At 42.2% G+C, this 16403-nt stretch overlaps 1 protein-coding gene across 2 annotated transcripts in view; it reads right to left on the bottom strand.

The window, feature by feature from the left end:
- The window catches only part of adcy8 (adenylate cyclase 8 (brain)), a 58782-nt gene that overhangs the window by 18975 nt on the left and 23404 nt on the right, over positions 1-16403 (bottom strand). For both annotated transcript variants that reach the window (XM_007577915.2, XM_016663957.1), the window contains exons 2-6: positions 13057-13206; positions 4676-4806; positions 4386-4497; positions 4082-4209; positions 135-293 (exon numbers count right to left, since the gene is read on the bottom strand). In XM_007577915.2, coding sequence (XP_007577977.2) covers positions 135-293; positions 4082-4209; positions 4386-4497; positions 4676-4806; positions 13057-13206 — 680 coding nt within the window. The remainder of the gene's footprint in view (positions 1-134; positions 294-4081; positions 4210-4385; positions 4498-4675; positions 4807-13056; positions 13207-16403) is intronic.

Genomic DNA, 16403 nt, shown 5'->3' with positions numbered 1-16403 from the left:
CACACACACACACACACACACACACGTGCACACACACACACACACACACACACACACACGTGCACACACACACACACACACACCCACGCACACACACGCACACACACACACACGTGCGCGCGCTGCTCCCTCACCCCGGGATGCCTCCGGACTCCAGCTTGTTGGCGATGTCCACGTCCCAGGACCAGACGTCAAACTGCCACTTCCTGAGTCCCAGAACGCCGCACAGCACCGATCCGGAGTGGATCCCGATCCGCATGTCGATGTCGTGTTTCGTACGAGATCGGACGTATCTGGACGAGAAAAAGTTTCATTACGGTCCGACTCTCCAGCCTCACGTCTTCACCCTCCTGTACCTACATTCAGAACCACAGATCCACAAAATAAGCCCCATTTTCAAATGAATACACTAAATTATTGACTAAATAAACATATGAACTCAACAACAAAGATATTTAATTCAGATTTTTTTAAATATAACAGTAGGAAAAGGTTTTGTTTTGTGATTTTTCAGAGGAAACAGCAGAATAATGGTTCTGATCCAACATGTTTCTGGGTCTAAACTGAAAACAGCAGAGGAGCTGCTGTTGGATCATCCTGGATGGATGAAATGTCCAAACATTGGTCTAGTCCAAGCAAACCGCAGCTGAAGAATTTCCCAGGATGGTCAGGACACAACTAATCAGTATAAAATTAATATTTTCTTCACTTTCTGCGGAGTTGAGACAAATGTAATCAGTTCCTCATCACATTTCGTCGTGGTAGACGTTCCTAATGCATCTGAGTGAATGAAAATTAAAGCAAAATCAAGAAATTTAAGTTTTTCCTGCTTTTCTAAACCTGCTGGTATTTTTTATCAGATACACATCAGTGTCAGAAATCCATTTTAAACTATGCATAGATTATACACTGTACATTGTATAAATAAATATGATTGACCTGCAGTGAATAATGTTTCCATAATATCATGAAGTTATTTTTAGTAACACGATGAAATGCATAAGCCTTTGCATTAATGCAGCAAATTAATAAACATGAATGTGACCTTTGGTGGGAGTGGATGCCGACGGCGCCGCTGCCACACGCTGCTCAGAAACAAACAAATTTCACGCATATCTGCAGCTCTTCAATAAAACGGCTGAAAAAATGGTCATAAATTTGCGTCTCATTTCATAGTTTATTATCTGTGAAGAGAAAGAAAGCAGGACTGAAGGCTGATGCCGTCACTCCACGCCTCATCGCTGCAGCGGCAGGTGAAATGCATCCTGGGAAGGTGAGACAGGTGCTTAATGGCAGCTGCAGCATATCATCAGCAGCAATCTGCAGTTTGATGGGAAGATGACGCAGGCGAGGACGGAGAGGAGGAGACGGTGTGACTGACGCGACACAAACCCGACCAATCAGCTGCGTCCTTACTGGCTTCACTCATCCTGCTGCTGGAGCAACAAGACGCACCAATCTCACAGCTTATCCATCACTAATCCCTCTTTTCCCGGCCAATATACGTTCTCCTCTCCGCCCTCAATGTCACGCAGAAAGAGAAGCAAGAGGTCGAAATCCAGCAGCAATAAAGTCGATTATTGAATTAGAGCCGGCAGCGGACTCAGAAGCTCAGAGTCCAGAGTCAGCAAGCGTTTTCCGAGGATGGGAGGAGTAAAAGCATGCTGGGATGTTACTTCTGCTGCGTGCATTCTTCTCCTGACCAGAGGGCAGAAGCATTTCTAAAGCAAAACTCACTTCAAAAAGTCGAGGTTTTTCTACCGTCTAAATTACAAAAAGCTTTCCTTCAGGTGGAACAAGAGGCAGACTGGGAATGCAACAAAGTAAAGAAATTAACTGTTAGAGGGGACAAATGATGCAAACCTCACATTTTGCACATTTTTGTTCTTTTATTGAGTTTCTACTTCTTCTAAAAACCAACCAAGGCTTAAAAAACAATCAGCTGGTTTTTGGCTATAAGTTTATGTTTTATGGTGTCTGTTGTTGACTCGCCCTCCAGAAACCACTTGCTGCATTCTTGTTGGTTGTGCAGGAGGCGCCACTTCTGTTTTTCAAAGGTTTACGGTTGTATAACTACGCATCAGTTTGCAGCCAGTGCAAATGCTGAGTTGGGTGGGCGTGGCCAGAAGCAGACTCTTTGGATTTAAAGTGACGGAGGCCCTAAAACAGCCTAAAGTCTCGTTATCTAAACCTGTTTAATGAACAGGTTTTGTATAGGCCATTGACCCATCCTCACCTGCTCAAGAAACCATGGTCACCTTTCATGAAGATGAGCTGCAGTGAAACACTGGATGTCCCGATTCTCTAATTCAGTGATTGGAATTGAAATCTTCAGATCAGAACAAGAGATTCTGTTTAAATCTGCTTCTGTCATCAGAAATAGTTTTAAATTAGACTGAAGTAGTCCTGGGACTTTAAGGTGGTAATTTTCATTAATTAATCATCTTTAACAGAGTAAATCACTTTTTCTCTACATGAAAATATTCTGTCCGGAACGTTTTGTATTGATGTGTTTCTGGTACACCCATAAATTTGACGCACAAGTTACATCCGCTAACAGCAGCGATGGACGACAAAGCTGCTTCTCTCGGCGCACTAGGGGTTAATTTCTGCTTCTAAACCGATCTGATTGGTCGCTGGAAAAGCCCATTGCTGTGCTAAAAGGAGTTAGCCTAAAATAGCACGTCAATACTAAACATGTAGCAGCTAACGCTAATGTCAGCGTCCACATTTCTCTAAATGTGACTAATTTTAATTAGTCAATTAAAACAATTAAAACTTTTAACTCCCAGTACAAGTTAAAATCTGAACAATATCTGCAAAAGGTTAACAATCTGAAACCAACACTCTCATTCCGCCCATTTACATGGAAATGTGCAGAAGGCCGTGATGCTGGGGGTGAGGTGTGTGTGTGTGTGTGTGTGTGTGTGTGTGTGTGTGTACGCGCGCCTAGTGGCTGAAAGGCACACGTGTTTTTTCCAAACGTGTTTTTTCCAGACAACAGGAAGGTGGTTATTATAATCTGCTGGTGTATCATTAACCAGCGGCTCGGGGCCAGACCGGACGAGGTTAAAACATTTTGCTTATAAATGGCTCCACATTCAGGCTCACAATTATTTGCATGAATTATGCAGAAATATTTGCATGTAAAGTAGAGTTTGTTTTCACCAGCACTAATATTTGTTTGGAGCATTTCAGGGACAAGTTCCTGTTTTATTGTGTTTTCAGCTGAATTTGGCTCAGGTTTTCCCACTGCTGCTGCACACTCTTTAAATTAACTGTTTATTTTCTATTTGTGCCCCAAAGTGTTTCATTTTTAACTGTTAATTTGTCTCAGTAAATATTTTAAACAATCTATTTTTTGCAGCTGCGACTTTCAGGATATTCAAGGTTTTATCTGAAGTGAGACAGAAATGGAAAATGTAGATTTTTTTCCCTATTTTAAGAAAATTATTTAAATGAAAGAAATGAAAGCTTAGCAACAACAAATGAGCTTTGATTGAAAAGTTTCTGTTTGATGTAGATTATTAGATGAGTGATTTGTTTACTTTAAGGAAGACTTTGTAAAAATGGCAGTAATTTAATCTCAGGTTAAATACTTCAATCACATTTCCTCAGGATTTTAACCAAATGGTAAAACAAAAATCAAAGTTTTGAAACGACCTAGTTAAAGTCCAGATTTAAATCCCATTGAGCTGCTGTGCCATACAGTTGAACAAACTTTTCATGGTTAAAGAATTTTTCTCTTAAACTGAAGACTTTGAAGACTCAGAACGTAAGACACTATTTGAAGAACTTCTAGTTTTTCCAGAAATGCAGAAATTGGATCAACGTTTTAGGAAATCCTTCAAACCTTTGGTCGTTTAGTATTTTGTCCTTCAGGTAAAAAATCCACTTGCCAGCATGCCTAGGTGGGCCCCATGTGGGGAAAAGGAGGGCAGACTATATGGGTCCCACCTAGGCATGCTGGCAAACCCTTCATCGTCATCCTCCTCAGATCTGCAGCGTCTTCCTCCATCCCATCATAAACAGTGAATCCAGAACCAGTCAGGCTGAACAGCTGATCTCAGGTACGGCTCACCTGATGGTTTTGAGCATGCTCAGTCCCATCTCCACGCAGCAGTGGGCGTGGTCCGGTCTGGGCTCAGGTAGACCAGACACGCAGTAGTAACAGTCTCCCAGGATCTTGATTCGCAGACAGTGATGCTCCTGGGACAGAAAAACAGATTATTTTTACAAAACCAGACCTCTGAACCCAAACACAGAGAGAAATGAATACATGTGAAACTTTACAAAACTCTCTGAGAATATTCTCCGTTTTTAGCAGATTTTTTATGTTACCTTTACCCAATTATCTCCTAATATTTCCCTGTTTGTGTACTTACGTGAGCCAGGCGGTCGAAACGTGCAAAGAGTTCATTCAACATTCGTACCAGCTCCTGGGCGGACAGCGTGGTGGAAAGGTTCGTGAATCCTTTAACATCTGCGAAAAGAATGCTGAATAAAATACGGAAATGTCACTTTCAGATCCAGGTTAGATAGAAATACTGATCATGCTCTAAGCTGTGTTTCTCTGACTGTGAGGATCATCAGACTGAAAGGAAATGTGTCTCAGTAAGAGACGCTGATCTGATGAGGAATCATGAATCCTGAACCGAACGCGGAAGCGGCTCACCTGACATTCTCGTAGCGGTGGATGTAAATTCTGTGGAACTGATGCTGGAGGTGTTCGTCCTCTACATTTGTCATGTCGTTGATCATTTCCAAAACTACAAAACGTGGCAGCACGGATAACACCAGCCGTTCCTGGAGAGAGGCAGGAAAAGAGGCGCGATGAGCAGAACCTGACTGCGGTTCGGGACGGTGACGTGGTCCACAAAGTTACAGAGCTTCAAACTTTCTTTGCTTCGTAAAAGCAAGAAATGGATCAATAAGTTTGACAATAAACTAAATCAGGTGAATAAGTCTTTTCTGTTTTGTCTCTGGCTAAAAACCATGAGCTATTTCTTCAGCTAGCACAAGGCTAGCTCTTTGTTTTGGTTGAATTTACCCAGAATGCCCTGCGCTGTAGTCTACTTCCTGTTTCTGGAGCGGTCTCCGGTCTGCTTGGCATTCACAGAGGCATTAAAACCAAACCAGAGTTCACTTCAAACGAACCCAGACCAGGTTCGGTTAGCATTCACACCTGAACCAACGAACCGGACTGGAGTCGGACCGAAGCGGACTGAACTGGGCATGAGTCAAACTCCAGTTTGACTGAGGCCATTATATAGTTGATACAAACAATCAACAATCTAATTGGCTAAACAAGTTCAGGTCCAACAGTACTTGGACATTTGAGCTAGTATGTATAATTATGACTCTTTGTTGATTAGAAAATAAATATTTTATCAAAATGACCACAATATGCCAACATACACAGAAAGCATCAGATTCAGATGATTAATGGAGCAAGGAAAACTGACTGTGCCATATGTAGAGTAATAGATATGAAAATGAATTTAAATGGACGAACTAATGAAAAATGGAGTTCTGTGAAGCGCGTAGTCCAAACCCAGTAACTGTGAGCTGGTTCCTCTCCCCAGGCTGCTGCCTTCCCAACAACCATCTGCCAAATTTATCTTGATAGTTTCTGCATATTTCTTCCTAACCGAACATCAAGTTAAGACAACGTCAAAAAACAAGCTCTGCTTTTGTCCTGACGCGACACAAAAACAAGAAACAGGACAGCATGGCAGAGATGAAGCCCGTAAAAACAAATAAACGACATTAACTCTGCCAGCCCGGGGCCGCAAGCAGCATCCTAAAAAAAGCCTCAAGGCTTGCAGAGAAAAAATAAAAAGCAGGAAAACAAGATTTGCTTTTATTGGTCTAAATGAGGCAGCGCCGCTCTGCAGATCCAGGAACAGATTTAGTGTGGGAGCATCTCTCAGGAGATCTGCATCAAATCCAAGCCACCGCTCTCCTAAAATACTCAATATATGTGAAACATAAAGATCCAAACGGGCCGGCTTCGCTTTTACAGCCAGAAAGATTCCTTCCTTTAATATTCTGCTGCAGGGTTGGGACAGATTAGTCCCTAATAAACTAGTTTTATAACTCATCTCCAGACGCTGCCTCCATTTCAGAGCGCTTCTCTGCTTTTGTCACTTAAAAAAGAGAAATTTAGAAAAAGATTATCAGATTCCCCCCCGACTCTTAACACACGAAACAAACTGAAAATATTTCTTATTCTGTCCCAGAATAAGAAATATTATTCTAAATGAAATAAAGCTAAATGAAGCTTTATTTCATTTAGCAGTTCAAGAAGTGGGAATATTTTAGTTCTGTTCTACGGCTAGTCTGGGTGATTTTCAGATATATTCTACTAGAGAAGAAACTCTGAACTACTTTACTTCTCTCAACATCCAACAAACAGTAATGTGCAAAAGTCTTGAGTTTTTCCTTCCAAACTTTCCTGAAATCTCTCAGGAAGTCTTCAAATTCAAACTTCCTGGAACTTAATACAGATATTAATATCTGTATTGGTGCCGATATTGAAAAAGATTCTAGATCTGCCATCAGTGACTGATCCATAAGGGCAGATCTATTCAGTCTAATTCTGTTTTGTAGTCTGAGCTTTATTTTTATTTATATTTATTTAAATGGACTTTCTGAAGCATTTGAAATGTTTGCTGCTGTTTACTTTCACATTTAGTCAACCTTTTGTTTTAGTCAGCTTCGGTTTCTTTATTCCTCATTACACCGACTGAACAAATTAAGGTTGTTTTTAGCTTGTGAAGCTATAGGCGTATTTAATTGTGCTGTTCTTGTGTAGAGTCATCAAATAAATGTGTAATTTAGTACATTTATGTCTGTGTTTATTAAAAGAATCATTTGAAATTAATTCATATTAATAAATCAGGCATAAAAAGATTATTAGCAAATGAAATACATTAGTGTCAGTCTTCCAAAGAGTGGATGTCTAACACTAAGAAACCGAAACTTTAACTTCAGACTGTAAAAGTCTCATCTGGCTGGATGGTGCAGTAGAAAAATGTCTGGACTGGTTGGGACAGATGAAGCCTGAACCAAACCGGGTCATCACCGGGACAACGACCCCAAACCCAGCAGTTTGCTACAACACAGAGGCTGAAAGAAAGCAGGACAGGAAACGGTCCAGTCAAAGTCCAGACCTCAACCTGGCTGAGGAAGAGAGTCATGTATTTTATCTGAGTGATGAGAACAAAAAACAAGATGGTTCCATAAACTGAAGGATGATTTACTTTTCCCATCATTAAGATATTATCTGCATGTTGCCCCATTCAGATTTATTTTAAATAATATTCTGCATTTTACTGTAAAATGTTACAAATCCAAAAAAGTTACAGAAGCCACCCTAAAGAAAGAATTAGCAATGCTCCTGTTGTTACCAAACACAAACATTTTTCTCATTTTATCTTCTGAAGGAGTAATTCAGCTAAAATGTGGATGCTGCAAAGGCCTGAATGTTCAACCATCAGAGGAAGAGCAGGTTCCTGGTTTTCTTCTGAGCTGAAAACAGTGAAGAATCCTCAGACGAAGGCTCAGACAGTCAGATATTCCAGCGGAGCGTTAATAACGCCTCGGCTGCTGAATCACAACCCGACGCCTCGGGGCCGGCCCGGCTTCACTGCAAGAAATGAGGATTCCTCCTGAAGCCGACCCACAGGAGACGTCCAGCCGCCGCCCAGGTTTACGGCGCACAGCTAACCAAATATCTACATTATTATCCTGGTTTATCAGAACCGAGAACATCTGGGTTAAAGGAAACGGCAACATTTACTTTAATTTCAGGCTAATCAAAATGTAGCCCAAAGTTCAGACATAAATGAAAAGCTAACTAAACTTTAGAAGAATATTTTAAAATCTACATTATTTCTCTTACAACATGGGGAAAATGTCTTGTTGTACATTAATAATCTGCCATTGGAACTAGAATGAATTATTTACCTAAAACAGTCTCTTATTTATTGCTGAAAAGTTCCCTGTAAGTCAGTTTTGTCTTATTTGTAGTAAAATAAGATATTTGATTATAAATAAAAGTACTTGGTGAGACTTTGTGTTTTTGCAGTGAAGATCTGGATCCTTTTGGATGAGAGTTTTGGTAAATCTGTAGGTTTCCACATGAAAACTGAGCAGGTCTGAACCCGCTGCAGGAACTTTGCTGGTTTTTTGCCAGTAGAGGACTTGACTTTCCCAGCTGGTCACTTCTTGCAGTGTGGAGCCTTAATGGCATGTTTGCTCCAGCGGACGCTGTCCCCGGTTTGGACAGCTGAGAGCCAGCGGACTCAGTGTCAGATTAGCTCAGATGATCATTAGCGCAGCTTGATTTTAGCTGAGGGATGAAGGCCTGCAGCACATCTCTGACAGCACACATTTCCCTCCCGCTGTGCAGGAGGTGCAGCACAAAACATCCGGCACTGCTGAGGATTCAAAGCAGAAAGTGAATGTTTCATATTAAAAACTTTAAGATCCTGAAGGTAATGTTGTCTTTTTGTGATGGACATATCTTCATTACAGTAGCTGCATTTCCATTGCAAATGTGAGCAAGTTTTTGATTTTATTCTGCAAACACAATTCCAAAATTGTTGTATTTCCATTAAATAAGAGATTGGATTAAAATCCCACGTGAATAAGTTTGTTCACGCAGTAAATCATTAAAATCATGGCAGTGACAGATGTAAACAGTTTGAGATATATTAATATTTCAGTCATGGTGGCGCTCATCTGTCAGCCAATCAGACGCTGGCGTCTTATTCAGGCGTTGGAGTTACAAGCCCCGCCTACTTGGGAGCGGCTACGTATGCTGCGGTTTGGGGAAACTGTAGTTGGCCATTTTATTTTAGAGCTTTGGGTTCCACATGTTGGAGTGAAACATCTTTTTCTGAACTGAGATGCTGTGATTTTTCTGATGGAGGCAGAAACATCAAAAACAAACCATCATCTGACCACTTCCTGTCGTCTTCTTCGACGTTTCCACCAGTAGTAATATCCAGCTTATGATCATGTGACTCGTTTGATGCAATAAAAGTGTCTCCTCTGCAGTTTTGGAAAATACATCTGTTCCCATTAAGCAAATTGATTTTCATAAAATCAATTTGTACATTTCTGTGGTTAATGAAAACATCTGCTGTGTCTGGATATCGTGATTTGATTACACCAGTTACTCTTTTTCTCGTACTGAAAACCATCAATAAGGACTTTTGTTTCATCATAGAGTTTAAAATCTACAGCTTTATTTCTTTTCTTTTCTAACAATCCCTGGAAGACTGAAGGCTAAGCACAGAATGGCACAACTAACAGTTAAAACTCCCTAAGAATTATTTCTGCCATTTTTACTGAGCTACACATTACAGTCAACATTTAACCTTTAACATTTGACCTTTAAAGAGTTCAGTTCACCGGTTTCCTTCTCAACAAAACATCCTGGCTCCTGTGTAACGTCAGTCTCACTGTGTTTGTCTTTCATTTTGATTGAATTCAGATATGTTTTATTAATTAAGAAAGTGTGAAACTGTATATTTTTATAATATACTGTTATGACTCAGCAGAGGTTATATTGGCAGCTCCTGCAGTGAACCAGAGGTCTGAATATGGCTTTGCATAAACTTTGACCATGATGGAATAAATCATAGATATCGTCTCTGATCAAATCTGGGCCCGGCGCTGCATTATTCACACTCACTGTGTTTTCCAGGCTCATTTAAATTTTATTCGTGTTTCTTATTTCTATGGACCCGCTGAGTCTCTGGCACTTTAATTTACAGTTTTTTATTTCACACAGATGGAGGAGCTGTGCTGCTGCAGAATCTAAATCTATTTCTATAAACAAAACAAATCATGGCAGCATTTACTCCAGCAGATCGCTGACCGCTGAACGTCTGGCTGCTGGGGAACGCAGCAGGCCGAGCTTTAAACCGACTTTGAGTTTTAAACCGACTTTGTTATTAAATGAGGGTGGAATGATTATCGTTATTATAAACAGGGGTTATGTGCATAAGTTTAATTTATTGTGGCTTTAGGCTCAAATATAAACTGTATATCCTCACTAATATCTGCTTAAATGAAAACCTGTTTGCTCTGAATAAAACTAAAACTGGGAATCCACAGCATGATGCTGCCACTGCTTTACAGTGCTCTTAATGTACCAGCCTGGTGCAGATCCAGTGAAAAACGACCAATCAGGTTCAGATCAGAGCTTTGATTAGGCCGTTCTCAGGTAAGTAAAATCCCACAGAATGATGCTGCTACCACCGTGCTTCACAAGCTAGGAAAAGTTTTGTTGTTTTTTTTGTTTGTTTGTTTTTTTGCTTTGAACTTTTACCTCTGACTCCTCCCAAAAAAATATAAGATAACATCCACGATGGATGGATGGACGGACGGACGAACGGACGGATGTCTATTGCCATAGCAACCTGTAAGCAGTAGGAGAAGTCAACCTGCTCTCTTCATGGCATCTGCTCTCTTTCTTCTGCATTTTTTTTTAATTAACTGTAAGTTTTCACTCTGAGCCGGTGACATGAAGATAAAAAGTAAAACTCTGCTAATAAAGTGAATGTGAAGCCATGACAGCGCTGACAGGAAGCTGATTCAGAAGATGATCCGGTAAAGCTGCGGCGTTTCCTCCTCCTGAAGCTCAGTAAGCTCCCACAGCGCCAGAAAAACAAAGAAGAAAAACAAAGAAGAAGAAGAAGAAAAACAAAGAAGAAAAACAAAGAAAAACAAAGAAGAAGAAGAAAAACAAAGAAGAAGAAAAACAAAGAAGAAGAAGAAAACAAAGCAGAAGAAGAAAAACAAAGAAGAGGAGCTCAGTCAGACCTCAGATCTGGCCTGAAAACAAGCCGCTGGCGGTCAGGGATGCTGGGCTCTGACTGGTCCATGTGGAGGTGTTGTGCTGCAGGCGGCGCCCCGGCTCATCACAGCCCGGCCTTCCAGGAAACATGAGGCCGCTAAAAGCTTTCTGCGCCGCCGCCTCACAGCCGCGTTAAACAAAGCTCACTATCAGCCGTGTGTGTGTGTGTGTTTGCTGATGCCACTCAGACTGTGTGTGTGTGTGTGTGTGTGTGTGTGTGTGTGTGTGTGTGGTGTTATTGGTCAGATGCTAAGTGTCCCTGACAGCTTCGTATCGATGATGCGTTCGTGTTTTTCTCCTCCTGGAAGTCTCTCCGTCCTGCCGCTGAAACACTCCAGCCGCTTTGCTTCTTTTAACGCCCAAACCGACCCCCACACACAACAACAGGAAGTAGAAACATGTCCTGTACACGGAGGCCAGTGTTTACCGTTTCTTCCAGTCAGACAGGGATAAATACAGTCCCATTAAAAACCATTTTGGAGGCACATCCAATCTTTGTCTCTTTGCTCTTCAGAAAGCGCCGCACTCCGCCATGACGGATGTCAAACCAACCAACAAGCCCATTAACGCCTGCAGACCTGCTAAAAACAGTTTGTTGCCTCATGTCACTTTTATTTAATTGATTTTCCTGAAAAAAGGGCAAGAATGCAAACCAAAGATCTAATCTGGAAAGCAGACGGTGACGGATAGCAGCCATTAATTGTAAGGACTGGCACTGGTGTATTCACGAGTTTGCAGCTTACCTTTTTACAAGAAGAAGATTAACGGTGATATACTTCATAAATAAGATTAATAAGACCCAATCAAATATTTAATTATGGAGAAGCTAATAGCCTAATGATTAATAACCATGGAGGAAAAAATGCCTCATGTAGCCTAGCATGTTAAACTGGTTAGCATCTAGACTTTCAGTTTTCAGTCTGCTCTGCTGTAATGAGGCATAGTGGTAAAAATCATCAATTCAGGCAAATTCAGCAATTTGATCAAATTAGCAAACAAGTCAAACAGCAAAATAAAACACTGAAAAACTCAAACAGCAACATTTCATGTCCAGATCAAAAGAAATTCAAATACTCAATAGCATCGATCAATTTGGAAACGGAACTGAACCATTTCTGAAACTTCTGAGCTCCAGAAAACCACAGAGAGGAATCAGAAGAGATGAACCTGCAGAGAAATGACTGATCTACCGAAACAACTCCAGCAGCTCATCAGGCTGCGTTCACTCAGCCGCTCTTCATGATCAGCTCAGATTCTTTGATGTTTTGTTTGTGATTGTTCACATCCAATCAGAAGAGTCTGATTAGAAGTGGAGTCAAATCAGGACTCAGAGCCGTGATGCATTCAGACTGCCTTCATCAGCCCATAATTACAACTCTCAGCCATTGTTCATATCCAGGTTCACCGTCTGGATTCTTCTGTTCCAGACTTATGAGGCACGTTTGACACCAACCATGTAAAAGTTGGATAAATGTGACATGACCATTCAGACTGCAGATGCTTTGAAAACGATCAGATATGATTTAGTTCTGGAAGTGAATTCAGATTTCTGGGAGGTGAAATGATTTCATGATTCAGCGAAAAGAAAGAGAAAGAGTCCAGAACCGGCGCTGACATAAAGCAACACAAAGTCACGTGAATAAATCTGAATATGGATGTTTCTCATTTACCAAAAAGCTTTTTCATGAGCAGATCTCAGTATAGACTATTATATACCTTATTAGTAAAAATCAAAGGTATTTAAGTCCGTTGGTGAGTTTATGAGGAGCACCAGGGATGAGGTGTGAGGGTTGGAGTACCTTTATCTGGTTATACTGGTTATTCTGGTTTTCCTGACCTTCACTCATTGCCAGTTTATTCTAACTGGACCCAGTCAGTGCTGGTAAACTCTGTATGATCTAGATTCAGTCTGACTTCCTGCCTGGATTCAGTCTGACTTCCTGTCTGGATTCGGTCTGACTTCCTGCCTGGATTCAGTCTGACTTCCTGCATTTAGCTTTGTGATCCAGTCTGCGTTTCTGTGCAGGTTCCTCTGCTCTGCTTCTCTTCTCATTGGGAGTTTCATTCCTTCACGCTGGTTCTGGTTCTGGATGTTCAGGACTAATTTATTTCATGTTTTCACCTCAGAGGCGGTTTCAGCGTCGTGTCAGCAGGTTTCAGTCGAAGCGTCCACACACACTGACCTGTCTCTGGTTCTCAGTCTCGAGTCTGAGGCGAGCTTCGATGCAGCGCCGCGTCTCGAGGAAAGCCTGGCGCTGGGCCCGGTCGGACAGGTAGCTGATGAAGATGCCAGCGGTGTTCATGCACATGAAGAGCACGGCCTGAGCCGCCACCTGAAACACAGGAAGTCACGTTAAAAACGCTTTTGCAATGTTATCATCGTACAGGACGGAGCGCCAAACACCAGGACTGTTAAGGCCATCCCGTCCCATTCAGCCACTCATCGTTCAGCCACTCATCATTCAGCCACTCATCATTCAGCCACTCATCATTCAGCCACTCATCATTCAGCCACTCATCATTCAACCACTCATCATTATTCAGCCACTCATCATTCAACCACTCATCATTCAGCCACTCATCGTTCAGCCACTCATCTGCATTCAGCCACTCATCATTCAACCACTCAGCTCAGGTAATTCATTCATTCATTAATTTGATTCAGGTGTGTTGTAGCGCTCAGCGTTTCCTTTGCTGTTCTCTGATTGGCTGTGCGGTCGGAGGTATGAGCTGAGCAAGCAGGAAGTAATCGCCGCCATTTTTCAAATTCATAGCAACAACAGAGAAGCAGCGGAGCCCTTAAAGTGACCAGAGGATGTGAAGCTACGTTCACGTAGCAGTCAAATCCGACCTGAATCTTTTTCACAGCCATTCTAATCTTTTCAGCCCAAAAAATCAGATTTGTTCCACTTTCAGATGTGGAACAAAATAATATCTGTCATTCTGCAGTATGAAGAGAATCACTTAGAGTTCATCCAGGTTGTATCACAGCTGCTGAATCTTCTGTATTTAGCGTATTTAGGCTGCGTTCACACTGCAGCCTGAAGTGACCCAATTCCGATTTTTTTTGGCGTAATGTGACCTGTATCCGACTTTTTCATGGCAGTGTGAACAGCACAGGTCGGATTCTTTTTCGACTGTGACCCATATCCGATATGTATCCGATTCAAATGCGACCTAACGTCCAGGTCGCATTCATCCGACCTGAACGTCACTGATACTCAACAAATCTCACTATTCTGCGTCCTGATACACGCAAGTGGGAAGAAAAACAACAACCATGACGGAATATATGAGGATTAAGTTGTTAATATGCTGCTGCGGTTGGACAACAACTTCAAATATGTAAGCTAAGCTCCACCGTTAGCCTCCATATTTACTTCCGCAAACACTGAGCACTTCTTCTTTTTATGGCAGTTGACAGAACACTGAGAACGCTGATGCTATTGCGCCCTCTAGTGCGCATGCGGAACACTTTCAGGTCGTTTGCCTGTTCAGACTGCAGAACGCATATAGGTCGCATTTACCTGCAGTGTGAACGGCCCCGGCAAAAGAATCGGAATTGGGTCACTTCAGGCTGCAGTGTGAACGCAGCCCTGTTCGGCAGCGCTCCGTCAGACATTCTGTCAGGTGGACAGGACTCATCACTCTGACGTCCTGTTAACTGTCAGCTCTGGTTTTACTCCACAACGACTCATCTGTCCGACTTCCTGCAGCTAAATCTGAATTATTCAGAGACTCATGATGTGATTCTGTTCTGGGAGCAGGAGCAGAACCTCGGGCCGGTTCTGTGGTTCAACAGTTGGCTTCAGGTGGAGAGAGAGATCCCCATTGCAGTTTAGACCTGAACGCGTGTCCGTTGGGCCAACAGGTGGTAATAAAACGCCAGCGGCCAGCCGAGCCGCGTCGGGAATGCGGCCTGAAAGCAGATCTGACGTCAGGAAGAACAAGCAGGTCAGAGGAGAAAGAAGCGTTCCAACTAATGCTGTTTTATGATTTGTGTTTAGAGTTAAACCTTCTTGTTGACTGAGGGTGATGGAAATGAGTCTAATAGAGCAGCAGAAGTGGAACAATATGTCGCTGAATCAAAGGATGTGAAACTTGTTTTCTTGTGTAAATAAGAAGTGAGATGTGACTGTCAGATTCCTCTGAAGGAAACGCGTGTGTCACATTTAAATAAAACACAGAGTGAGTCAGAAAGCAAGGCCGCACGCCTCGCTGCTTTGAAACATGACGGAGGGCTTTCATCTGAGCGCGCTCAGTGAGGAGCAGCCTCCAGAGGGAGGCGAGATGATGCAACGCCCTGCAACAGGAGGGACTTCCTGCCTGCCGCAGCTTCACATGATGCAAACCTTAGAGCAGGTGAGTTGGCGCTTCAGTCACACACCGCGGCGCTCAGATGACCTGCAGCACCGAAACGCCTCACCCTGAGGAACAACGTCCCTGTTCAGGGGAGAGGGCAAGGAGTCAGGGACGAGTCTGAACAGGTCCAGAGCATCTGCCCTCCGTTTGTTTCTATAAAAGGATTGTTTTTATTTTTCTGCACGAAGCGCAGGAACCCAGGAGGAAACGTGTGGACCAATCAGGGTTCTGATGGGGCTGCTGGTGGTTCTGATGGGGCTGCTGGTGGTTCTGATGGGGCTGCTGGTGGTTCTGATGGGGGCTGCTGGTGCTGTAAGAAGGTTCAGAACTGGACCACATATCTGTTATTTCTTTCTGCTCCAATGAGCTAAAATAGTTATTTAATGCCAGAAAAGTACAAATAACTTTTATCAATTAGTGCAAAGCGAATTGAGTTGTGAACGGGGTGAAAACTGTGGTGGATGCTCCAACCACCAACACAGAGTTATTGTTTCATAGTTTACATTATTAGTTACAGATAGTACTATGCATAAAATATTTTCTAATGGCTGCACACATTAGTTATGTGTTTTCCAGGCACAAAGTGCCGTTTTATAACACAGTCAAGGAACTATGTTACCTTCAGTTGTTGTAAAAATGCTATATAACAAATATGACTTAAAAGAAATTTGACTATGTAATTTAATAATTAAAATAATCATTTAATTGAAATTGGGCCTCTGCCTCTTTAAAAGCTCCTGCTCTTCCTGAAGCTCCGCCTCCAGGAAGTCATCCCAACATGGCTCCTCTATTAACCCTTTAACGTTTTTACCAGCGATGCTCTAAAAGTAGCAGCTCCTATAATGAGCTCAGCAGTTCCACCAGCTGTTTGCTAATTGCTGCTGGCTAGTCTGAAGGAGCTGAGAGGCTGAAGTCATGGGGGAGGAGCTGCGCCTCAAAGGCGGGGCTATGTCCACCCAGGCGTTTTGCACAGCTGAATGGTTGCCATGGAGATTAAAGGATTTCTAAAACATGCATGTAACAATCAAGGCAAAATATAAGGCAAGCTACAACATCATAAACAAGTTATTATCTGAGTTTAATCACCTTGAATATGAGAGGCGGATTTTATTTATCCCATCAAAATCAATCTGCTAACGGTGAGATTCCAGGCTGGGTGTTTCCTACA

The sequence above is a fragment of the Poecilia formosa genome, unplaced genomic scaffold (genome assembly GCF_000485575.1).
Source record: "Poecilia formosa unplaced genomic scaffold, Poecilia_formosa-5.1.2 Scaffold459, whole genome shotgun sequence".
Taxonomy (NCBI): Eukaryota; Metazoa; Chordata; class Actinopteri; order Cyprinodontiformes; family Poeciliidae; genus Poecilia; species Poecilia formosa.
Note: the sequence above shows the minus strand (reverse complement) of the source record. Positions and strands in the feature narration are given on the sequence as shown.